At 37.2% G+C, this 27,924-nt stretch overlaps 1 protein-coding gene across 4 annotated transcripts in view; it reads left to right on the plus strand.

Moving 5' to 3' along the window:
• Positions 1-2,637: 2,637 nt before the first annotated feature.
• LOC124219176 (uncharacterized) overlaps positions 2,638-27,924 on the plus strand; it is a 62,777-nt gene continuing 37,490 nt past the window's right edge. For 3 of the 4 annotated variants that reach the window (XM_046626404.2, XM_046626405.2, XM_046626403.2), the window contains exon 1: positions 2,638-3,195. In XM_046626404.2, the coding sequence (XP_046482360.1) occupies positions 3,075-3,195 (121 nt within the window). In that variant the 5' untranslated portion in view covers positions 2,638-3,074. The remainder of the gene's footprint in view (positions 3,196-27,924) is intronic. The other variant, XM_046626402.2, reaches the window with a different exon arrangement.

A 27,924-nucleotide genomic window follows, 5' to 3' on the forward strand; every position in this document is an offset into this window, starting at 1 on the left:
TCACACGTGATGTTTATCCGGATACAAGAGAATTTACGAAAATTTGCTAAAATAGGAGGGTCGCAGCAGGTCCCATCCTTATCATTAGTGTCCCCCGAAAACGGTCAAATTCATCCTAATTACGGGGAATGAGAATATAGGGTTACGGGTCTAGAAATGACCAGCGGTCATTAAGGAAACGGTGATTGGGTACTGCGGAATTTTAACCCCTCAAATTCATTCTGCCCCCTGACTTTGTGTAATGATCACACCGATGAGAGATGAAACCGGAAATCTTGCACCTGCTCTTCTGTTATAATTGACATAATTTCCATCCACACTTCGGACAATTTATATTGATGAACCCAAACGAAAGCGATTTGCAAGTTTCGTAAGCTTCAAGCTTTTTTCCCTGTCTTCTGTTTTTTTTTCCTGTACATGTTTCGAAATCGTTTGGTTTCTCAATTACATGAATGTATGTTTTTTTTCATTGTAGAAAATACGCCGAGGAACAAAAAATTAATACCCAATATTAGAGATTGATAAGAACTCGCGGTTTTCATTTGTCATTTTTCAAACGCACAGTTGGATCGTTCGAAGCGGGAGAGGCCTTTTTTATTTTTCAAATTCGTTCCACGCATTCATTCATCTCGCGCTTCATCTCATATTACGCCACGTGCCCGCAGTTTTTTTTTTTTGTTTGTTTTCTTTCGCCTTCCTCTCTTATTACCTACCCCTGGTTTTCTCTTGAAACGTCACTTTGAAGATTTCTAATTTTTTTTTTTTCATTTTCTTTTCATTTTCTTTTCATTTTTCATCCTCTACGTTTTCTATACACTCATCCTCCTCTTTTATTCGCTGAGAAGAGAGAACCTGCAGAACCGTAGAATATGCGAGTTATGTGTGCTAATACGAAACTGCCATAGCCATAACAATAAGCAAGAGAGCGAGGGAAGTCAAACAGAATTTCGCAATTCTCCGTAGGTCCAAGCTACCAATAATATCAGATCCAATAAAGAAGGGAAAGAAAAGCAGCAGCGTAGAAACCCGGGAAGAAAGGAAATGAGCGTCGAAATAATGAAGATATTAAATTTGATAAGACACCTTCTTTCGCTATCCGAAAGAACCGCAAACCCTTCATTTTCATCCTCAAAATTATTCACCCCTCGGGCAATAATTTGTGGATATTTTTATTATTCTGCGAATGTCGATTCATTCGTTTATCTATTTTCAATTTTTATACGTGTATATCCATGAAACAAAAGGGAAACGAGAGACTTGTATTAGTCTTTCGGGAAGAATCTATGTGCCGAAAACGAATTAGACGAAATATATTATAAATCTTCTAAATGAGAATTACTTGCTTTAAAATCTGAAGCTAATGGTGCAATGTGCACACCTATGGACAACCAAGTGTTTTGTCTAACGCGAAGATGGAAGGCACATCAATTAATGTGAAGTATCTCTCGGCTCGTACTGCGGAAATTATTCAAGCTGTATAAATCTAGAACTCGACTCATGGTGTAACTAAATTACCGTTAAACCTACGTACATAGAGACAGCTAAGGGCGTAAAGGTACACCCTGTATATAATCGGACCCAAACGTTTGCGTATATATATCCTAATCTGAAATGCAAAATCTGAATAGCTCCCCTCCTCTCTCTGTCTGGCTCTCTTTCTCTCGCTCTCTCTCTCTCTCGCTCTCGCACTCTACAAGCCGAGCTCGACGACTCCGTGATTGTTTTGAAATCGAATCAAAATCTACTCGAATAGCAGTTATAACAGTAGCAACAGATCCGCAGTGATCCATCAGAATTAAACCGGTGTGAAATATGCATGCGTCAGATTTTATATTCTGTGTACAGAAATCACTCGTGCAGAAATGAAACCGCGGGCACTCCGCTATGCGGTTTTTCGCTAATGACTTCGCCGAGTGTCAGAGAAAAAAGGAGAGAAAAGTTGGAATATTCTAGTGTACTTTAAACCACAGAATTTTAGTACTACGTGCCATGCGCCGCACCCAATCCCAAGTGCAAAAAATACAAGGCACCGAGAGAAATATAAGAAAAAGAATACCACAGCTACGAGCAGGAAGGTATTATTGAACGTATGTTTTTGTAAATCTGCATAAGCTCCTGTAATGCGTGTAATAGTGATAGTAATAATAAGAAAAATAATGGTCTGGAATGTTGTTCCACTTGTACCTCAGAAACCAGAACGAGGAATGCGACAAAACTGAAGTATTGAAAGTGAATTAAAAGACGAATACCATTTCAAAGAAATTATTTTTTCTTATCACTGTTGTGGAAAATTTTTGTCAGGACACGAACAAATCTTATACGAATACCAGAATGGTGGGCACATAAGTGTGTATATGTAAAACCAACACATGATTGTTCTTTAAATCTAAAAAACTCTTCAGGGTCGGCAACGCTGACATAAAACATGCAACGTCTCGGACGTCCGTCGCGGCGTCGTGAAGTGTGTAAAAAGCGTTAAAAACTGGTAAATCGTTGGTGGTATAGCTTCGCTCCTAACTTCGGCCGCATTCGAGGGTTGAAGGGAACAGCCGCGCCGTCTGGTGAGCGCCGCCCGAATTTCGGGGGCGCGTATCATTTTCCACCCGCCATACGGTCCAGACGTGAACTGGCGAACATACGACGCAGTTTACGACCGACGTTCAGGGAGCGCGGTTGATGCTCCGGTTCGTTCTCTCATCTTCTCGCTCTCTCCCTCTCGTGGATGTGTACGGACTTCAGAGTGAGGTGCGCGGATGGTGCGAGTCGGCCTCGCGGTGAAACTCGATTCGAAATTCGTTGCGCGAAGATAATGAAGGAGAAAAAGTAAGAAAGAGAGTGAACATAGACTCGAACAAACATACGAATACGGAGATCGGTCCGATGTTGTTATCATCGATTTGAAACAATCGAAAATCGGGAGTAAAGTAAAACGCGCGGAGACAATAAGAGAACAATCACAATAATGTAAATCTGTGCGAAGAGTTTCGGCTAATCTCTGATGCTTGTTTGCTAGTTAGAATTGTTGAGTTCGAACCTCGCCGACGGAAGGACGCAGCCAGGTCATACTTCGCAGCATGGATCTACAACGAAAACAACAACAGAGGGAAGAGCATCGGGAGCAGCGACGCGACCTCAGAGTTGTTTTCGCAATCGCAGTTTCCTTGACGATCATTGCAAGCGGCGTTGGAGCGACTGGTAAGTCAAAATTTGAAATCGTGTTTACACGGTGTACTCTATTTGTCGCGAACTGAACACTGCGACATTTCGTCTTTTGTTTAATAACGGTCGGTCGATCGATCGATCGATCCGCTTTTGTTTTTTGAACGGACGAGTTTAAATAACGAAATTGAAGTTAGTAACGTAACCGTAACAATATATTGCGGAAAAAATGTCTATTTTCTTATTTTTACGATGACGGGACAATGAAGGTAGTAATATTTTAAAATACGAGTAGGTATGTGTTTTTTTTATCACGGTTCACTAAATCTCACACAGTTCCAAAATCGCAAAATAACTTTTTCCCTCAGCATGATGAATCGTTGCAATAACGTTACTGACTTCAACATGATTTTAAATACGTTGTACATTTTTCTTCCTGTTACTTTTTTTCACTCATCAATCATTATCGCACGAAATACACGACGAAAAATATTTGCCACTCAACAATACTGGACGATAAGTAGAGGGATTGGAGCGTAAATCTAATTTATGATCGTGAGAAGAGAAGAGAAGAGAAAACCGGTAGCGACGGCGGAGAGACGACACGTTTTTGGTAGCTGCAGCTGACTGAACGGGAAATGATCGAGTTTCCCTTGGATTTCCATTCCATCCTAGGTTATATCATCTAATTGCCAATTATTATACAATATGGAGGATTGATTGTTCATGTTGTTGTTGTTATCGTTGTGCAATTGTCATTGACGTCGATATCTACTGCTGCACACTTACCCACACATTCTAGGGATCACCGATAATTGACTGCATATTCGCTGTTCCGCGTTTCGAATCAACGCGAATGTACGTACGTATGTATAACAGTTATACCTATAGTATGTACATACGTATGTACGTATTATGTACTGGAATAAATTGCAGAATGGATGAAGTGAAGCGAAACGAACCGGCGCAATAATTGAATCCTCTTTCACCCTCTAATTTGAACGTTAATACCTTTTTAATTTTTGTTTCTGCCTAGCATTTTTTTTCTTTTTCTCTACTGTTAATCACCTATCTCCTCTATTTTTTTCTCGGCATTCCACGCGTTTATCTCGATATCACGCGATTAAAAAAGAGGAGCTTATTACCTCTAATGAAAACGAGTTACATCGGCACAACTAGTCTTAAACGAGACACACCCGCATCGATGCCGAATCCACGGCATCAACTTCAGCATCAATCTGCGAGGCCAGGAGACGAGGAAGGATGACGACGATCCGCCGAATCGAGGACTGATCTTCCGACGGCAGCGGTGAGGGTGAATCCTGATTGGCCGAAACCTGCGGCTACACGACGAAAAAAGAAGAAGTTGAACGGGGAGTAAAACGAACATTGACATCCCGAACTTGCGGCGCTTTTGTATCACAGGTATATAAAAATCCGACTGACGTTTCTCGAAGCTGGCCAATTCTGGGGGACGAAGGTGGAATCGGAACTTGCGGCGAATGGTGAGCGTCGATGCCTGCGGTTGATTCAGGGGGAAGATGCAGGACAGCAGGAAACACGCGTCGTCATCGTCGAGGATTGTCCGTCGTCGCCTCTCCACCATCCAGGATCATCCCTGACCTGCCCGATAGAGAGATCGTACATATGTACTGTATGTACATACTACCTACACACGTCAGTCGGTATTTTATATCACCTGTGATACAAACGCCGCAGCGGACATCCGCTTGTCGAGATTTGTCATCGAGTGTCGCTCGTCTTAAGCTTTTTGTGCCGATAAAACTCGCTTTCACGAAACTTTCAGAAATCTCAAGTTTATCCAGGATCGATTCGGACTATGAACTTATAATGATAACACTCAAATCAAGGTTTCGCATTCTCTGAATTTATCTTCCTATCAGCAATCATTGATATTGATTATCCAATCGTTCATTTTTTTTTCTTTCTAACAATTGGTTTCCATTTAACGAATCAATTGTTGACGAATTGAAAATGTTTTTTTTTTTTTTTATTGCAGAGTGAATGAATGCAATAAAATTGTCTCGAGATCATTGTATACTTTTCAAGTTTTAACCGTTCTTCACAAGGTTCTTTTGTTACCCACAACCTTGAGTTTTTCAATCATGTACCAACGTAAACAAAACGATTTTGTTTCAGAACTGTATATATATATATATATATATGTATATATAATTCACAATATACAATATATATACATATTAGACTGTATCAAAAAGAATCAGTAATTTTTTTTTGCAAAATTTAAGGCGAAAATATTGTTTGAAATGACTTAATGTTAATATTAGGAGCGCCTCATCGCGAGTTTTTATTTCCCATTTAAATAACATGAGAAATTTTTATGTTTTATCAACTTTGGAATTTTATAACTCGTCAGCGCATCAGTGTACCGATAAGACCGGAATGTATTTTTGTATAATAGGGAATTGAACGCTTCGCGAAAAGGGTCTTTTATCATTTTATGATAAATCTTACTCTTTCAAAATTTATTCAAGGTTCTTAAATAACTTTCAACTCTTAAGTAGATTTATCATAAAACGATAACATAAATAAATATCTTTTTTGCAGAGCGTTCAATTCCCTGCAGAAATAAGTTCCGGTCCAATCGGTTCACTAACGCATTGACGAGTTGTAAAATTCCAAAGTTAAAAAAACAATAAATTTCCAACGCTATTCAAATGTGGAATAGAAAATCGCTATCAAGCACCTTTAAATATTATATATTGAGAGCTGAAACTTGGACAGCATCGTTTTTTCGTCATTTCGAACAGTATTTAGTCCTGAATTTTGAAAAAAAAAAAAATGGTCGATTTTGTTTCTACACAGTCTGATACATGTAAACTCACACACATAAATATAATCTTGCCGCGACCCCGACGCTGCGCTTGCTTTTTAGCAGCGTGCGAGAACTTATTGTACAGCTTTAGAGCTTTCTGCCTTCGTACCGTCTCTTTGTTCGCCAAATGCATGTAAAAAGGTATACTACATATACATGTACGCACATGTATCTAGGATATAATATCCCACATGTATATATTGTAACGTCGGAGGGGGGCAAACGCTTCGATTTGTCGCGTCTTATATTGAAACATGCATATACGCGAATTATACGTAGTGTAACCCTGTATCCTATGTATATGAAATATATAGGCCCTTCGCATCGATTTTCAACAAGCTCAAACGACGCTCGGCTTATCGCGTCGCTTAATCTTGCAACGTTAGCTTAAGAATGTATAGATGGTAGTGTTATACATCATATATGCATACATGCATACACGTGTTTACACAGAGTTATTGCGTACTGTTTCTGCACTTTATTATTTGTTGTTATACGATGTTTCGTTGTTATTTGACTGTGTAATGCAGCCCATTCTTTATTGACCATATATTACGTACATGGGGAATTCCATGCGAACCTAACAAACGTCTGACCCTTGTCATTATTTTATTATATTGAAAATTCGTTTCTGCAATTGTCCCGACTTTCAAACGGTACCCTGAATTTCTTGACATTTTTTATTCAACTGGTTAATTATTTATAAATATTGAGAGCGATTTTGAAAAGGACGTTTCTTAAAATTCTTTAAAAAAAATTTCGAATACCGTATTTTCTTTTTCAAACGGTCTGAAAATTCCGAATTCCGAAATTTCATTCCGAACATTTTCAGACCGGTTTCATTACGAAGTTGATAAGAAAAAAAAAATATATCGATCGAGCCCAAAAAAAAAAAAAAAAAATAAACAAAATTCGCCCCGTAATGGAACCAGTCTGGAAATGTTTCAAGTGAAAAATACAAGTATTGGGAATTTTCGGATCGTTCAAACGATGTTTGAGTTGATAGAAAAAAAAAAAAAAAACAATAATCGCTACCCATTATCGGCTCGGTCTGCAAATGTTTGTACTAGAAAAATACGGTGTCTGAAAATTTCTTCAGCATTTTAAAAATGTTCCTTTTGAAAACCGCTTTCAACACTTGCAAATAATCCAACGATTGTATGAAAAAATTGGCAAAAATTTAGGATATACTGTTTCGGAGTTGGGACAAGAGGACGGACATTTTTTTTTTTTTTTATTTGTCAAACAAAATCATGAACCGCGAGGATCAGACGCCGCGTTCTTCTGTTCGCGAACAATTCGGCGATATAACATTCGTCTCGAATAGAATCTTGCCTGCCTTTTTGCTTGTCGGGGGGGGGGGGGGGGGGGAGGGGAGGTTTACAGTATTCGTATATACAAGTCCTAGATATATACGTATATCCAACACGCGTAGGTATGTACACCTACCTGTAATAGAGCGTATATATAAGGTACAATATAAGGTGCGGTGCAAGGTTGGATCGGAAAATTGTGCAAACGTGGCGCGGCGGGTCGGTTTTGAATAGCTGACGTCTAGGTGACGCCGGCGTGGGTGGTGGATGGCTGCGTGGGCGGGTTTGGGGGATGAGGGGGGGGCGGGCTGACCTCGATCGATAACATCACCCCCTACCCCTTGGCGTATTGTAAATACGAACCGCGAATATCGTGCCCCGTTCCCTTTACCTTTCCCCTTAATACGAGAGTTGTTGCGACGTCGTGTATAACCTCTACCTGTATTATACATTTACACACGTGTATGAACACGGAGGTAAATTATACACACCGCGTGCAGTTCGTTGCATTTTTACGACGAGAGTTACGGGTACCAGTTTTTTTGTTTTTTTTTTTATTCTCCTTTTCTATCTCTTTCCGTGCCTAATTGCTTCTGCTTCTTTTATTTATTTATTTGTTCCTTCCGCACTTGGGCTGGTGTTTTTTACGTATATAGATTGTGCGTGTGTGTGTGTGTGTGTATATTTATTTATTTATATATATAATACATTACATTGTTCGATTTGATATTCATTCGGATTTTTTCGTTCAACGAGCGTTATATATAATAACTGAGTAAATTTCATGACTTATGGTAAGCAGGTATACATTTTGTTATTTTATTGCAATTATTGGTATTCCTATTCGTATCTTGTAGATGAAAATGGGTCGAGTGCCACGGGAGCGGGTGGATCGTGCGATGTGAAAATGTCGCGGAGAGTAATATCATTATAACGAATAGAAGAACATAAGATCGAAGAGAGACGGGAATTAAAAAAAATACCTGTATAATATTTCAAATTAAACATTTGGTTAAAAACAAAAGTATATATGTATACTGTAAGCAAAATTCTCTCTGCAGGTTTTTGCGTTACATTTTTCTTTATGGAACTTTTTTTTTTTTTTTTTTGCTTCTCCCATTTGTTTGAATAATTGTTGGACACGTTACGTGTATAAAAAATTGTCATTTGTCGCGATATTAATTATTACAGAGAACAGGTACCTTTTCTATTTTCGATCAACGCTTGTCGGCGTGAAAAAAAAAAAATTAAAAAAATATCCCGGTTGCCTCCAATTATTTGGCGCGTTATAATCTATTTCGGATTGATGAGAATTTTTTTTTTTTATCTTCCGTCACTCGTTTCCCCGTCACTCGTTAATTTCATCGGCGACGAATTAATTTCTTTACACGTTTCTTTACATCGACCAATTTATTTATTTAATTTATTTTATTTATATATATATATATATATATATATATATATATATATATATATATATATATATAATTCTTTTTTAAATTGTACGTTATATTATTTACAAGTACGCGTTTAATAATCTGGATATCGTACGAACGGCTGTTTACATCGATTATTATCGTTACGTTACCGTGTGTGTCTGTTGCGTTATGTAACATGCGTAAGTACCGACGGTAATAAAGAATGGAGGCAGGGATGAAAAGGTGCGAGAGGCTGGAAAAAGCAATCAAATCGAACGCGAGAGAAATAAATATATGTAAAGCCGGTAATACTCTTATCCTTTTCCCTCCTCTTGTTTTTCCGCCACGCCGCCGCCGCTGCTGCTGCTGCTTTTCGTTCGTTCGTTCGTTCGTTTGTTCGTCGTTCATCCGGCCGTTCCAATCTAACTAATTACACTTTTCGCCGTCTCTCTCTTTCCCTCTTTCACTCTGTACTCTTCTTTGTATCGAGGTTTCCTTTTGTCCTTCTCTTTTTCTCTCTATATCTCACTCTGCCGCGCGAATCTCATTTGTATTTCAAATTTACACACCACCACCACCACCACCACCACCACCTTGTCTCCCGTGTACTTTTATTTAGATAAACGCAGTATTTCGAAATAAAGACTCTGAACCAATCACATTTCCCCGAAAAAAACTCGCCCACGATTCTGTTTGCTGTAGATATACGTTTTATTGTATACAAATTTCTTTTATTCTTTCTCCTTGCTGCTAAGCGTATTTTTTTTTTCTTTCTTTTTCTTTTTTTTTTTTTTTTCATCGGAAAAACTGCAGACTTTTACGTAGGTGGGTAGAAATTTATGCGTGGGTGTTGGGAAAAGATATATTTTAAAATTGTCGAATCGTATCTCTGGGGGCTGGGTTGAAATTCCAAATTTGAACGGTTCCCAATGCGCCAAATATCAAATTTTTTGGCAGAGAAACTTGGAAACTTAAAGTAAAGAAATCAAACTTTGACGAATACATCAGAGTTTCGTATTCTTCGGTTTTTCTGATTTTTCACACCAACTCGTCGAGTAAACTAAGCCGTGCGAGTGTATTTTAATTTTCGACATTTTACTCTATCGAATATTTATTTTTCGAAATTTTTTCACCATCGTAACTTTACTTTTCGAAACTTTGCCCTATCGTAACTTGAATTTTCAGAACCTCGCATTTCGGAACTTTGAAACCGTCGGCTTTCCGACGGTTCGAAACTTTGCTGTTACTTCAAAGTTTGATTTCTTTACTTCGAGCTTCTCCGTCAAATAATTCGTAATTTCAGCGCTTTCGGAACTTTTCAAATTCAGAACCTCAACTCCGTCCCTCAAGAGTGCGAAATCATCTACGCGTGTAAACGTTGGGAGAGTGAAATGACTAAAGAATAAGAAAATATTATTTACCGCGTGTATTATTATATGCACATGCGTGTGTAAAAGTAAAAGAACGAAACTTTTCTCTCGCGTGAGACAATTGAAACGAATGTCAAATCCAGGGGCGCGAAGACGAAGGAAAACCGCGAGTGTCGTGTCGTAACCTTTGTTGGACTACCTTTCCTTTCCTCGTTTCTCTATCTCTCTCCGTCTCTTTTTTTTCTCGCCCATCCTTCCCTTTCGCATTACATACACGCTTGCACAAGGCGATTAAACAAGTAACGCATATTTTTTGTTTTCTCTTCTTTTTGTTTTTCCCGTCACTCATCTCGATCGTATTTAACACGTCAAGTAATCAAATCCTTTGAAGTACAGAAGGATTGAATTGAGAATTAAATTTTTATGGAAAAAAGTTTTTGCCTTGCAATAAGCAAAAAAGAATCGACGATAGCGCAAAATTGTCTCGTTTTTCCTAATTCCAACGATATTCAAACAGTTTTTTTTTTTTCACGATACCTGTTTTACCCAATTTTTCTAGTTACTGTAACAAGTGAAATTTTTCTCAGTATATTTTCTCAATAATATGTCTCCGATATCACGTGAGTATAAAAAATCGAAACGTTAAATCCATCCGAAGTCTCTGATCGAAATTCGTTCCATCGTCGCTGCGTATTGAAAAATATTGAAAAATTTATACGTCAAGAACACGCGAACGAAAACAATGGAAAACCGTCCTCCAATACTTTCTTCGTTGGCTGTAATCGCCAATAAAATTTTTGACGAAATGAAAAAATTGGAATTTTTATTCACGTACGGTTTGACGGAAAATGGACCCACATTCGCAACGAGAATGAGTAAAATTCTTTTCACGTCTGAGAATTTTTATAATTTACGTAGATTTTGATATTATTGGAATACCGGAAGCTACGCTAAAGGAAAATGAAAAGGCAAAATTGAAGATACATAAAATTGTTGAATATAGAAATTGGAAATGTCGCGGAAAGGATTATTAGATTCGAATTTTCAGTATTTGTGATTGACGTATATTGCACGAATCGTATCACGTATACATACATTTTATAGAGGGAATAAATAGCAAGTCGGGTCAATCATCGTCAGAATAACGTGTCAAGTACGTGGCTAGATTATACCTTCACCGTAGGAGAGAAAATCAGGTTTTCATATGTGAGCGGAAAACGTGAATATATTTACGGTAGAGATAAAACGTCGAAGGGTAAAAATGATGAAAATTTTATAAAATATCGCGCAGATACGCGCCTACGGAATTTTTACGATAGTATTTTATCGACGAAATTAAAGGTAACTAAACGATAAGTAACGATAAAATTGAATAATTGATAAATTGGTGCCGAGTTAACGCGCGGTGGAAAAGGTAGATAACTGTTTGACCGTCCTCATACGTTCGTGACGTAAATAGTAGTGGATGTCAGTATTTGGTCAGACTTCGAAAGTCGCCTCGCACTTTCACTTTTGTCGTTCATTATTTTCGACGGTGTTTGAAAATTCTTTGTTTTGCAGCAATTGCCGCAAATTTTGGTCGATATGTTTATTATTATTATCATTATTTTACTTTTCACACGCATACGCGTTTCGTGTGAAACAACAATGAAATCAAACGTTACGCTCGGAATATGTTTTATTTTTTATCCCCTCTCTCTCTCTCTCTCTCTCTCTCATTTTTTTCCTTGTTATTTCCTCATATTTGGTACGTTTTTTTTTTTTTTTTTTTTTTCGCCGCCGCCTGTTGGAGGAGATATTTTTTAATATCTGGATAAGAAAAACGAGGGTAGCGACTGCGGAGTGGGAGAAGGAAAGAAGGAAGGAAATGGTAATAAAAATCGGATTTCAGTAACTTCTCGTTTTAAAACTTTATTTTTATAATGTTACGTACTTCGTTGTTCGGTTCTTCGATTCTTCGGTTGCATATTTCACGCCTTGGATTCTATTTGTTATACGTATACTATATAATATTTATGTATTTACGATCGTTCGAGATCGCGTTCGTGTAGGGTGGGAAAATTTTAACGAAGCACATTTTTTTTCTTTTTTTTTTTTTGGTAATTTAGAAGACACGTCTCTCGTTGTCAATAAGACTAAACACACCCTGGGAATTGTAGTGCAAATAGGTTAACAATGAAAATCAAGTAAACTGATAATAAAAACGTTTCAAATAATATGGTTAATTTTTTTCGTAAGATCCTTGAAAGAGATAAAACAAATCCGTGTTACAACGGATGTTATTGCAAATTTAACGTAATTCGAAAGAAATTGTGATTTCCAATTTTTTCTTTTCCCATTCAATTTTCTTCTCGCTGTAAAAAATGTTTGGGGTAAAAAAAATAAATACGATCGTTCTTTGCATGTAAAATCGTGAAACGGCCGTTAAAACTTTTCTTAGGACGACGATTATACTTTATATTTTTTCAGTTTCGAAACTTTTCGGCGCTTGGTTTTATTTTATTTATTTATTGTTTTTTTATTTTTTGTCTTCTTTCCTTCTTTCTTTCTTTCTTTTCCTCTCTCTCTCTCTCTCTCTCTCCTCATCCCAAATTTTTCATCTTATGAATATACAATTATACGGGGCTCGTACATATATAAATATAAATATATATTTTCAACTTTTCGGTTATACCATTTTGAATTGTGTTAATTTAACTGTTGCGGGTAAAAATCCCGAAAAAGACGTAAAAGTCGACCGGTCGGAAACCCGAAACTTTTGCCGGATACAAATTTTGAAATAACAAACGATCGTTTGAAATAACAAATTATATTTCAGGTACGCCGGGTCGACAAATTCTGAAAATAATTGCGATCGCGTTTTTCGTTGCGTACTTGAAAGGAAAAAATTATGAAACCAATGTGAGACATCGACGTGGTAAAATCTTTATCGATATATCGTTGAATGTTTTGCAAAACAAACCTTATTAACGTATCGCAAATGGGTTTATAAAGACAGAGACGCGCCTGCGAGTTTAAATTACGTACTCTTTCTTTGTTTCCGACTCTTCAGCAGCGTCTCGTTTCTTTTTCTTTTTTCTTTTCCATCCCCCCCCCTCCGTCTTTCGCAACTTTTCACCCTCGAGCGAACTGAGCTTTCCTTTATAGTTTACCTGTTTGTTTGTTTGTTTGTTTGTTTTTTTTCTCATTTCCGCTTTTTTCCGTCCCTCGTATCACGTTTCGCGTATATATTTTCTCTTTTAATACGTTTCTCATTCGACTTTTGCATCGCGTCGTTATTTCGTTCGTCGATAAGTCGTACACGAAAAATATATGCGTGTTTTAAATTTTTTTCTTGCTGAAGCGAAATAAAATTGGTGAAAATTTTCGTCAACTTTTAAGGTTAGGAGAAAGAGAGAAACTTAATCTCTCTTTCACCCTCTCCCTCTCTCTAGCTTTATTTCCTTTTTTTCTTCGTTTCTTCGGCGTTCTTATTGATAAATTCGCACGCAAATAATTATTCAAGTTTTTTAAGTTGTGGCGAGGTTTGAAATTTTTATTTTTAAAACAATCGCTAAACCAGCGCGATTCCGGCGTAATATATATATATATATATACATATATAAGTGTAAGCGATCTAATATACAAACAATAAATAATTCCCCTTGATCCGAATTTCTTGTTCTTTTTCTCGTTTCTATTCCACTGTTGGAAGAGTTAATCGAAAGATGGATTATATTATTACTTCGACAACAGCAGCGATAACAGGAAAAAGACTTTCATTCACATACTCAGCGTATAATATAGTAGGCATACATGTAACATCGAGGGTGGATGTAGAAGAAAAAGATGATAGGATGTATAGAGATAATTTTGAGGGCGGAGGGATATTATATATATATATGGGATAAGCGTGGCAGTAATTTTGGACATCGAACTGTACCGATAAAACCGATCTGGTCGTATCTTTTATATATATATATATACACAACAGAGTATATGTATATAGCGAATACCCCATAAAACCCGGATGAAAAATAGGCTTTCAATGAACGGACCTGACTTTCCGATCCCAAACTTTTTTTTTTTTTTTTTGGGGGGGGGGGGGGGGGGAGGGAATTAGCCGACTTACATTTCTGAAAATATATATACATATTATATGAAACTGTGTTTGGAATATTGCAAAGAATTCGAGGCGTGTTAATTAAATGACATTGTATATTGTCATGACGTTGAAAATCATTGACTCTTAAAGCCTTTATTTATCATTATAACACGTAATATATGGTCGTTCCTTTACTTCGAGAGAGAGAGAGAGAGAGAGAGAGAGTTGGTACATTCTATCATAATAACGAAAGGAAGAGGTGGAAGAGGAGGAGGAAGGAATGACAAGGAAAAACCCAAAATGTCAGCCACTCTGGACGAGATCGTTTATCTATGCCCTTTAACAATAGAACGAGCCTTTATTTCCCTTTTTCTCTTGTCCCTGATTCTTTTTTCTTTCTATATTTTTCTTCCCGTTTTTGCCTTACCGCCGCGCGTAAAACGTACAATAGAAAATTGGGCGGGGGGGGGGGGGGGGGGGGGGGCAGTGGAGGAGAAATTTTTGTCTGTGTTTTTTTTTTTTTTTTCTTACCTTCCCCCTTTCCTTTTCTTCTTGCTCTTCTTCCTCTTCTTCTTCTTCTTCTTCGCGATTATCCTTCTCTGCATCGTCGTTTTTACGATTAAGGAGAAGGAAGGAAAAAAAGGAAAAGAAAAGCGAAGCAAAAAACAAAATAGGAAAAAAGAGACCAAAAATTTGCAAACGACGACCACCAATAAGAAAAATGTGCGTTCATTCGAGGAATTTGGAAATTAACGAAACGGGGATATTAATACGGTCGATTCCCTTGTCTATTGTACCCCATACTACATGCACATTATCTGAGGGATGAAATGAAACCCGCTCCGTTCATTTTTAACGCATACCTTGTATAACCGTGCGACTCGTCTCGATGATGTTACGTTCATGATAAAGTGAGAGAAAAATAAAGAAAGGAGATTAGACTCTCCTCTGCGGCAGCGTTTGGACCAGAAATTCTCTCTCTTACTTCCAGACGTTTTACAAATGGAGTCGTCGCATTCAACCAGTGGTCGTCGTCTGTTGTTGCTGTTGTTGTTATTATTATTATTATTATTATTATTTATTTTTATTTATTTTTCCGTCCTTCTTTTTCTTCCGTTTCGTTTGATATCTTGATCGTTCCCCTTCCTATAACAATATATGTATACACTATACATGGAATTGCCCTGGACGACCTTTTTTCTTCATATTTTCTTCATAATACTATCTTTAAATCCTTTTAATCACACATTATTGTGCTGAATCAAGTTTTATAACGAGATAATATTTTATGGTTTTTTAGGCTAGCTGATTACGAATCTGAAATCAGATTTGGTAAATTTAAAATGGTGGATCCAGTATGGTGGATGAAAATTTTAAATTTGATTTGATATATATATATATATATATATATATATGTATATATATATATACTCTCGCAATTCGGCCAAGCAGACGACGGAATATCATTATCGCGCATACCGCGATTAATCGGACTTGCAAATTTCCACTCTCGCTGTATAGATCACATAAACCGCATACCCTCGGTTAACTACACCGCTTAGGATACACCCATTCACTCACCTCGTGTCTAACCTCCCCGATTTCTGCTCAGGGATGTACACGCGTGTATATATTAAATATATTATGTACCTGTACATACCGGGACGATCTCTTGAAACTTGAGAATCAACAGCGCATGCGCCAAATGATTAGATCTCATTGGTCGGCGAAATTTTACCGCAGCGATACTTTTTTCTGCGACGCAGGCGGGCCAACCTAAGAAAAATGTCTACGTTTGAATTTTCAAAGAGCGTAATCATTAAATTCCGACCGTTCTTCGAAGAATCGACTTTCCGACTCAAATAACAAATGCTTCCCAAACCTTTCCGAGTCACTGCCTCGAATTATTTGAGATTCTAACCTCGAAAATTCGTACGCTGTTGATTTTCAAGTTTTAGGATATTTTTCCGGTATACATGTATACATAGTACATACATATCATGTATAATCGCACTCATTCCCGACAGTCTACCTATACACACAGATGCGTACGTACGTTAATAATACACGCGTAATATATGAGACCCATGACAAATGTAATATGTGCCATGGTTATTCACTGGATGAAAAAGTTCAGCTCGGCGTAAAATAGCAAAAAAAAAAAAAAACATGAAGACGAATGAATGGATGGATGGATGGAATGTCTGGCAGCGTCGTGTATGAGGAATGAAAACTGAAGGAAACCGCGGTAACAATAAAAGAAACGAATGAAATTACGTAACCAACGGACGGAATCGGGAGCGTGAGTTTTTTAGTATTAAGAAAGTTGCCGGAGGGGGGAAGGGAGGGTGTAAGAATGACGCTGCAGGATGAAGCATGACTTTTTATATATTCGCAAAAAAAAAAAAAAAAAAAAAAAAAATGGAAAATTTTGTTCCGTCGCGTTTCTACGTTCGACTAATTTTTATTTTATTTTTTTTCTCAACAAACTAGCGTGGGGAAAATTCTAAAAAATATGTATATTATAAAACTGCGTATGAAAAATACGTAAGAAAAAAAAAATGCGTCAGCTGTCTGTGCTACAAAAAAAGAAGCAAGTTCTTTCACGTTAATTACTTGTAACGAACATATAAATAAACAAATCATTGCAGTTTTACATGAAATTCTAGTGACTTTGACACCCAAGAGTCTGATGCGCGTATAAAAGGTGCAAAAATATATTAAAAATATGAAAAAATAAAATTGAGTTTAAACAGGCCTCGCAAAAAGTTGAACACTATTTGAGCTTATTGTTACGAGTACAGAAAAAACTTTCTTCTTTTCTTCCTTCCTTGCTTGCTCTCTTGTTAAGGTTTTGCGAACTCACAATCAGAGCAGAGAAGAAAATCTCCCTGCCATCCACGACGAAGACGACGAAGCAGAGGCGAAAGCCTTCTGTTTCGATCGTTTAAATTAGGCACAAATCTCGACTCGGTGAATTTATACGCGGTATAATTGCAAGGTGGATGGGAGGTGGTGGATGGAATGGGATGGGATGGTTTCGGAGGATGATACTTAGGATGGATTTTCGAGGGTTGTGAAGCTAAGTAGGATTTACCGCAGGTATAGACGTACGGGGTGGAGGAGGAGCGTGACAACGATGATGGTGATGGCGGTGGTGGTGGTGGTCATAACTGCTAAACCACATCTCTCCGACACCCCGCAGATAACCAACCCTGTCCTCCCTTGGGTTCACCGCTAAACCCCTACCGATATACGTATAATAACTATGTCTGTGTACACTTGGGAACAATGAATCTGAGACGGGTAATTTTTTAACACTAGACAGAGTCACGTTGGCAACACTGAATGAGAAAACTGCAGCGCCACAGTCGGCCGAGCGCTAAACGAAACTCAATCTCAATATACGTAACGTAACCTATGACCGTCGAATCTAACCTTAAAATTGACGCGTCAATCCAACAAGTCGTTATCTCAGCGGTATTCTGATTAACACTATTCTTTAAAAAAAAAATGTATATATATATATATACATGTGTTTGTATCAAATGCATGCGTTTTTTCCATATAAAAATTTGACTGCTTCGACAATTTTATGGAATTGGCCTGATTATTTTTTTTTCTATTCGACACGACGATTACTTTTCTGGGGGGTGAGCGCGAAGAAATTACAAAATAACTCAAATCAGAACCACCACCCTAGCTAGCTATATATACGGATAATAAGAAGTCTGAAGGGAGAGTGTGTGAGAGAGAGAGAGAGAGAGAGATTGAGTTTCAAGTTTCAAAATATGTGTTCAAATAGAGTTGATTAAGGGATGGCCCGGGTAACTTGTATATATGTATATACGTAAGGAAACTGAAAATGTCGAGAAGGCAAGTCGAGTTGGCGTCTCTTCTACCGTCGCTTTCGGTTCTCTCTGCGAAAAGTTGACAGTATCAACAGTGAGTTAAGTTGAGGGTTTCGTGACGGAAAACGTGGTCGAAGAAAGGAAGGAGGGAAGGAAAGAAGGAAGAAAAGAGGCGCCGCAGTCGCGCGTGTCTTTCCGAGTTAACGTCGACTGATCATCGTCTTCTTCCTCGACGTTTTTTTTTTTTTCTCATCCTCCTCTTCCTACACTTTGACGTAAACTTGTGGGAAAAAAGAGAACGGAAAAGAAAAAATAAAAAGAAAAACAAAAAAACAGAAAACTTGTAGGAACTTTTATCTTTGTATAAACTTTATTACACGTAATCCATGGGGACAGACAATTAACGGAATAAAGTGCACGGGTGTGAAAACAGTACGAAAGGGGGGAGAAAGTGAAGAAGAGTAAAACGTGTCAGAGAGAGAGAGAGAGAGAGTGACGAAGATTAAAAATTGTTCTTATTGTTATTATAATTTTCTTTGCGATATCCCATCTCGTACCGCGGATGGTACATGTGCTTTTTTTTTTTTTTTTTTTTTTTTTTTTTTTTTTTTTTTTTTTTTTGCAATAATCGCAAAAGCATAGAGCAAATTGAATTTCGTTGTACGAATTATCGTTTCTGATTTGCGTTATTTTGGATTTTTTTTTTTGTTTCTCTTTTACAAAATTTTCACACTTTATTCGGCCTTCTTCTTTTTTTTCTCTCGTTCTCTCGGCACGGGCAACATTTAATCCGACTCCTATTTATCGAAGAGTGACTGCAAATTGAAGAAAATAATTATAGAATAAAAATAAAACATTTTTATTCCCTGTTTATTTTTATTTTTACTTTTGTCCGGTTTTTTTTCCCCTCGCCGTATTAATCGAACCAACCCTTTGTGTGTTCGTGAATTCAGTCCGCTGATCTGGCGGTCTCCTTCTTTTTGTGAAATTTTTTGGTTTTTGACGTTCGCCCCTCCGATCCGTCCTAATTGAGTTGATCCATCGTATATATATACGTACCGTGTATACAATTTTTGTGCCTCTGTGTTCTATGCGTAATGTATATATATATACGTACACAAACGAAGAGTCACAAAGCAGCGTTGTGCCAAGGGAAGGGTTTAATGCTTCGATGGTTAATTTCACTTGTGTATCATGTATTCCGTGTGTGTGCGTGTGTCATTTTTATCACGTATGCGTTGGAAGCAACGTATACAACGTTTGACGGATTGATCTCGTCCGTTGTACACCTATACATTATATACAGGGTGTGTAATGTGTTTAAGGCACACCGGTCGACACGAATTTTGAGGCTGAATTTTAGTGGTAAAATTTTTTATTTCTTTCACGCAATTGATAATGAAAGCAAGAAATTTAGATTAAAGTTTGATTTTGTAGAAATTCGAAGGATATTTCAAATTTTTTCAAAAGAAACCTCGAATTTTTTTTTTTTTTTTGAATCTCTTACGAATCTTTGATAAATTTTTCTACGCAAAAACGGAGCGAGGATTGTGAAACGTAAGGAGAGTAATAGAAGTAGAAAAAGAAGAATAAAGAGAAGACAAAAATGTACGTACGGAGTAGTGACGATATTTTTCTTCTTCTTCTTTTTTTTTTTTCCATATCTTCGAACTCGTTCACGCACGGTAACCCCGATTTATTATTCAGTGTCCTTTCTATCTTTTATAACCGTAGCCATACACTTTCCTCTCCATCATTCTTTGATTTTTTTTTTTTTCTTTTCTTCTTCGTCTCGTTCATTCTTTCTCCCTCTCGCCCTCCCTATCCGCATACACCGTAAAGAAAGAAAGAAAGAAAGTCTCTTCGAATAAGGTAATGCAGTATCCTGATACCGCTGCAGGCTATCGGTTATAATAATATAAAAATCGTAACCACCCTCACGTCACATACATTTTATAACACACGAATCATTGCTTCGCAGTGGTCACACATCTTTGAGAGAAATTTCATTTGTCGCGGTAACTAAAAAAATTGAGTAAAACAGGTATCGTTGAAAAAAAAAAACTGTTTGAATATTGTTGGAATTAGGAAAAACGAGGTACGCCTAACAATTTTTCGTAATGAGAAAGAATGGTAACGGATACTAGACTTTGTGGTAACGGCTAGAAAACTAATTTTCAATTTTTACCTAGAAGTATATTTTTCGATTGTGGTAAAAAATGAAAATAGTTGAAAAGGACCGAGCGGTAACCGGAATTAAAGATTTCTCTCACCGTACGTATTTGAAACGTTGTCCTTGGTATTATTATCATCATCGTTATTATTATTAATATCAGTATTAACATTACTACCGTTGTTGTTTTCTTTTTTTCTTTTTTTGCCCGCTACAAAATTATAGGAAATTGGGAGACTTTCGTACTCTGACTTGTTTTTCTTATTTTCAATTCGTTGTTTACTACGCTTTGTCTCTCTTTTCACGCGCATTAGATTAATTTTTCCCACTTCTTCTTCTTCTTCTTCTTCTTCTTCTTCTATTCTCCTGACGTCTTTGTAATTCGTTTATCCTAATTCTCTTTGCAATGTTTTCTTCATCTTTTTTTTTTATTTCTACTCTCCATCTTTGTTTCAATTACTGTAATAATTCTTGACGACATTCGAGGTTTTCCGTCCGATTATTCGTCCTAGGTGCGTTAATGCGTACCTACGCATACGCGTAATTCCTGTAATGCTATTGACAGAGACAAATTGTCCCCTGCAGGCTTCAAAAAGCCGCGTAACGTATCGCGTATGTATGCATATGTGTGTAAATATGTATGCAAAGGCAAACCGCGCCCATATTAGTCAAACGAATCATGCGAACTCTGACATGCCCGCATATAATCATCGATTTATATTACACACGGGTTTTGCATCTACATATTTTATCCACATGCACGCCTGTATATTATACGTACGAATGTGTGTAACAAGAAAAGGTGAAACGGGCACGCGATGATTGATGGTTTTTTATTTTTTTTTTTATGCATAATCTGTATAATTTACGTCAGACTCACGCTTAATACGTTGTATTATAACATATACTGGGTAATGTCAGATTGGTAAAGAGTGCAAGGAATAAATTATTAAAAATTAGATTCAAGTCCATATTTTAATACTTGTACTAATTGTAAGTAACAAAGATCATATTTGAAGTTGTATAAACAAAGACTGAAAAGGTTAGTTAACAAACATCTTCCGTCGATAATCAATCAATCAATCAATCAATCAATCAATCAATCAATCAATCGGCTCAGTTCGAAAACCGATATCGGTAAGTCAACGAGCAAGATTTAGAAGGGAAAATCTGCGAGAGCCAAGGTGGCCATTAATCCAGAGTTAGGTTGCCTGCATAGCGAAGCAAAATACACGGTAGGCATAAATTTCAACTCGGGTCGACGTTAATAATTAAGTATTATCGGATTGCCGGTAACGCCCCAACCCGCATCTTCTAAATGTGTTTACATATGTAACCACGCACCATACACGGACATGGCCACGGCCATAGCCATATATATATATATATATATATATGTTATATACGTGGTTTTGATCGAGTTATGGCGATGGACCCTGCGGAGGTTCGTCGATACTTTACAACAAAAAGAGAGAATCTCGGCGCAGTTCTTTTGCGATACAATTATTCGCGTAATAATAAATCCGCTTCGATTTATTAGGTTAATAAGAAATTACTTTGTATTACACGATAACGATGTAAAAAAGAAAAAGGAAAGGAAAAGGAAAAGAAAAAAAATTGAGACGAAACTCGCGGCAATTAAAAGATTAAGGGAAAAATCTCATCGCCTGATACGTTATACATTTATTTGTTTCCTTTCTCTCTCTCTCTCTCTCTCTCTCTCTCTCTCTCTCTCTCTCTCTCTCTCTCTCGCTCTCTCATTCTTTTTACTCGGCTTATCAGAGGGTGAAAATACGCGGCTTTTCCACTGCTGCAGAAAAAGGGGGGATGAGGGTGGATAAAAAGAGGAACCGGAAGTAACCTCTTCCTGTCTCGTGTTATATATATATATATATATATGCATATGCGTGCATGTATGTAATACAATAATTTATGTCAGAGTAGCACGGACAAGACTGTAACGAATATTTAAAAGTTTTTCGCCGTTGGCTTGTAAATATTTTAACAACCGGCGTGGTTCTGCGGCTGTAGCCGAAGAAAGAATATCGCGAAGTAGATGTAATTAAGTAAGTAAGTAAGTAAGTAAGTAAGTAAGTAATATACGGAGAACGCGAAATTCCCGATTTTTCGGTGGCGAAACTTGCAAGTAATGGGAGTCAAACTTTGACGAAACGTTCTGATTTTTGTTTTCTTCCTTCGTTCTTTCACCGGAAAAAAAACCTCGCTCCCATTTGCATCGCTCTGTTATTAATTACGCGACGTCATGGCAACACGGAAGCTTTCTCGATGCAAAAAGTATAAACCGAAGCAACGAGGAGAGTATTTCGAAAATCAATAAAGACGAGAATTAACTGTTTCTACAGAGCGAGAGGAAAAGGAGGAGGTGGAGGGTTAGGTCAGCCGAGTTTGCATAACATCGCTTTTCACGAGGTTCGAGCTTCAATTTTCAAGCTTCAAGCCTCGAGCTTCGAGCTTCAAATTGCACACGAATCGATGCACTCGCGTGATTATACCGCACGTCTCTCGATATTCCATTACGATTTCGAAATGAAACTCGCTCGGTCGTGCTTTTCAAAAGCATGCGGGAAAAGCTTGTGTCTTTGTTTTTCTATTTTTTTTTTTTCTTTTTATTGTTTTCCATCATCCTCAAGTAGAATCTTTTTCCCTGCGAGGTTTCTAAATTCTTCAACTTGTTTTATTATTTTATAATTGCAATTTGTTTTCTGTTCATTTCTTTTCTTTTCTTTTTTTTGTTTTTTTGCTTTTTTACGCTCTCTTGCTCGTTACTCCAACGCCCGAAACGCCTGCGGGAAAAATTCGTTCGGTTGGATCGATAACGATGTGAATTTGGCAGGTTAAAAGAAATGAGAGGCATGAAAAAAAATAAATAAAAAAATTAAAAAAAACGTAACAAAGAAAGAGAGAGAGAGAGAGAGAGAGACGAGAAGAAGGAAAACGTAAAAAGGATACGCAACAGATTTATTCTCAGCTCAGCAATCTGGAGAATTTCAACAAGCTTGGTACAATCAATGACTGCACAGAGATAGAGAAGCAGCGTGGGACTCAACGAAGCGTGCCGCGGTTCTGTTTCGCAATCAGAAATGCAAGACAACCGGAGCTTTCGCGATTAGTTAGCTCAACGGCTACGCAATCGAATGCAAACTGCTCTCTCTCTCTCTCTTTCTCTCTTTCCGTCTCCATCTCTCTCTCTCCGTTCTATCCAACCAGTACGATTTCAACTACACGGATTCAAAATTTCATCAAACTCTCAATATATCGACACAATATATCGACTAATCGACTATCGATTAATCCGTGCCAACTCGATAGCTGTCGAAGCTAATTATTAGCAATTTTTTTTTTTTTTTCTTTGGATTCATATTTTTAGGATAAAATCATAGGAAGGAAGATAAAAAGAACAATAAAAAAAAAAGCTCGCATGTGTACGCATATAAATAAATGTAACCTTGCATACCGATGTTTTTATCATTTGATATTGAAAATGCGCATCGGCGAATCTCCCGATCTCTCGATCTCCTCACCTCGTCCGGAATTCAATCTGCATTATACACATGATTTATGTATCATATATGCGGCTATGTACAGAAAACATTTACTGTACGTACATACGTGCAGACGTGTCCGTATACACCATATATTACCTCTAACCTGTCACACTTTATACATACATACATATATATATATATATATACACGTACACACACCCCATTGAAAATCGCTTGAGAAATTCTTTACAGTATACGAAAGTCTGACGCTAAGGTTTTTCATTACCTACATTACAGATAGGTGCGCGCGTGTGTTTGTGTGAGGGTATATAGAGAAAGAGAGAGAGAGAGAGAAAGAAAAGCTACACTCGACGGCGTTGGGATAGAAATTGCAGAGTGAGTGTGAGAGAGAGAGAGAGGGAATGAGCTAAGAGGAGGTGGGGGGGGGGGGGGGATAGAAAGGGGGGTGTAAAAGCAATTTTTCGAATCGGACGCAACGACCCATCACCTTGCACAGGCAAGATGGCCGATTTATTTTTCACGGGCGTTTAATCTTTCAATGAAACTTTCTCTCGACCGACCCCCTCCCCCCCCTCACGGAACTTCCCTCTTACGATCCTTGCCTGACACACGCGCACACACACACACACACACACACACAAGTACCTTGTATAGGTAGATATGTATTTAAATAAATAAATAAATATATATATATATATAGTCACGGTATGGCTTGGAGAAGATATTTTTCGCCCAAGATCGAAGCACTGTAATTATTCATATTATTATGTATAATATATTAAAACCGTTCGTGTTGGTTGGCTCGTGTTCCTTCTCTTTTTACCCTCTCTTTCACCTTCACTCTCTCTCTCTCTGTCTCTATCTATCTTTCGAAGGGAAAAAAGGAAGACGGTAATAAAGGTTGTATTGTAGAAAATAAGTAAACAACTTTCTCATTTGATTCAAACTGTATGTATCACAAGTATGTATAACACGTCGACGTCGAGAAGAAGAAATTGATAATTTATAATTAATAAAACGTGAAAAATCGAAGGGAAAATGATGCGGGAACGATGTGAAAACTTTTGTCGGATATTCGTCGTTTTTTTCGTACCTGGCGCGTTGCTGTTATATATATATATAATATATATATGTATATGATTTAACCCTTTGCCGGGGTAAATTATATAATTAAATTCGCGATGCGTTGCGTGCACGGGGTGGGCAAAAAAAAAAAAAAAAAAATGGAACCGATTTGAAACGTGGACGTTCTGTAATATTAATTATTTTTTTTTTTTTCTGATTATCCACATTTTCAAACGCTAAAAGTCCAAGATTCGTTCGTCTATCTTTTTGAGAAGTAATAAAAATTTTTCGAACAATCGTTCAACACGTTTGAATTTTGTTCACGTTTTAAATTTGTCTAGTTTCTTTGTTTTTTTACGTATATATAGGCTAAATTCGTTTTACACGAAATTTCGTTTTCTCTTTGTACGATTGCTATTTACCTTCCCACGTGTTTGATTTTTTTTTGTTATTTCATTTAATTTTTTTTTTATTTCAACTCTCTCCTTACCGCCACTTTTTCGCCCTACTTTTCTTTTTCATACACACATACATGTACGCAACGTACATCTTTTTTAATCCCTCCGAGTGAAGGGAAAAAATTTGGCTATTTTCTTTGCGGGGAAGGTTGAAAAAAAAAAAAAACCGCAAAAAAGAAGAGGCGGGGGGGGGGGGGGGCGGTGAAACGAAAGAGAAAAAAAAAAGGAAAAAGAATCGAAAGCGCGAGCGAGTGAAAAAAAGAATTTCGAAATCTCTGCACAAATTATTACAACATTGTGTTATATATCTACCGTATTTTAGAAAAAAAAAAGGGGGGGGCCAAAGAGGGGGGCGGGATCAAATTTTTTTTTTTTTTTTTTTTCATTCGAAATATACACATGTTCACACGGTTTGATACGCATATTGTACGATGTCATTTATTTTCTCTTTCTTTTTCTCTCTGTATATATGTATACACGTACATACATATCGAACTTTACGAGACGACTTTGGGACTTTGTTTTCTTTTTTTTTTTATTTTCTCTCTTCCTTATACATTCCTTATTTTCCTTTTAACATATATATAAATTTTTTTTTTTTTTTTTTCACTCACTCTCCTCGTTTTTGAGGTCGAAAGGAAGTATCAAGCCGCAGTCTCGTTTCACTCTCCGTTTTATTGCGCTCGACCCGATCGTTGCATTTTTTTTTTTTTTTTTTTTTTTTTACTTTACACGTATTCTCTTATTCGAATTTATATTTACACACGCACACACGCACGGTTATATTCTTATACATACTTATATACCGGTGCAAAGATACAGTATCTGTTCATGAGCCGGCCCGAATTCTATACCGAATAAATGAGAAATCAATTTATTTTTATAAATAATACGCGATATTGTTGCATGCTTTTGTTCATTTAGTATTGATATCATTGTCGTCGTTTCATATTTATTCAAACCAACAAGAATTATCGTCGTAATTCATCAATATCAATATTCTCTAATTTTGCATAATTTAAAAAAAAAAAAAAAAACGCCTGATTATCGCAATCACACGAAGGTGGAAAATTTTACGGTGATTTCCACACGCCGAGTAAATATATACAATAATTATATTTATACAGAAGTTTGCCGTGAGTGTAGTAGAAGGCTTTCCAAGTTAATAACTAAGGTTAAATTTCGCGTTATACGTCAAGCCATCAGATAAATAGATCTTAATTGTGGGGTAAATGGCGATGGGCGGATAGCAGGGGAGGGGGAGGAGGAGGGCTGACGATGTCTGTGTTAAATTTACCTTAGATGGTAACAATTGAAATTTCCCTAAGCTAAGCATATTTAGCAGTAATTGTGTAATCAATTGCGAGGAGAGACTTCCATTGTTATATACACATACATATATGTATATATAAATATATATATATATATGCACACGTATATACGTCATACCTAAATTATTTCTTCAGTCTGGCACAACAATGCGCTCCTTGGAAATTAACACCGTGTACCATGGTAATAATATCTAGATCGAATCGTTCATTGTAACAAATTGCAGGCTTACAGTGACGTTTTGTTCGGTACAATATATGTATATATATATATATATTTTTTTCGATTCGAATTGATAATTTGAAAACTAATATAGACTCGATAAACTAAACGATTTATAGATTTTAGCGAGTTACTAGAACTGGGGGAAAATGTCTGGGAAAATTGTAGGTTTTCGGTAATGGAAAAGCTGGAAATGTAATGTAATTATTTTTTTTTTTTTTTTCTCTTATCCTTTTACGATAAAATTTTTGACCTTCCCGTTTTATCATCGTAACTGTAGGTTTCGTTTCTCCTATATATATATGTATATATATATTATAAGGTTCCTGGGAACAATTCGTTTTACATTATCGTCGAAGGATCAGCAGCGAGTTTTGCTGCTTTTGCCGCGCGTTGCCCGATAAGACGAGGAGACAAGGAGCTGCTGCTGCTGCTGCTGCTGCTGCTGCTGGCCTCTGGATAAAGATATTACTGGTTATTACTGACTGTGCTACCGCTGCCGAAAGAGGAAGGAAAGAGAAGGTGAAGGAGATGTGGAAGGTGAGAGGGATAAGCCGGTAATCTGGCTCCCAGCCGCTGTCTGCCAGATTACGACCACCCCTTTTTCCTTTCCCTCGCCTTCCCTTACCTTACCTTCTTTTCCTCACACTTCTTTGCTATCCTTATTCGCGACGCCGACCTCTAAGTCACTCTCTCGATCGACCCGATCATCACTCGTACATCATACGTAACCCTTCGAGAACATTTTCTTCTTCTTCTTCTTCTTCTTCTTTTTTTTTTTTTTTTTTATTTTTCTACCGGCCAAATCGACGCGGATTCTCGTCTGCAACTCGAGACGGAGTTGAAGGACAGCTGGCTCGATATATACGAAGAGAGAGAGAGAGGGTGAGGGAGAGGGAGGAGAAAACAAAAAGAAACGAAAACAAAAAAAAAACTAAGAGAATCTGAGCGATGAAACGCAACTCTCTGCTTTAATTATTGTGCGAATATTGAAGGAAAAGAATCTTCGTCGAGATGATTAATTTTGTTTGACGTCTCTCTTCTTTTCTTTTTTCTTTTCTTTCTTTTTACTCCGTCGAACAATCCCCTTTACGCGAC

Source organism: Neodiprion pinetum, chromosome 5 (genome assembly GCF_021155775.2).
Source record: "Neodiprion pinetum isolate iyNeoPine1 chromosome 5, iyNeoPine1.2, whole genome shotgun sequence".
NCBI lineage: Eukaryota > Metazoa > Arthropoda > Insecta > Hymenoptera > Diprionidae > Neodiprion > Neodiprion pinetum.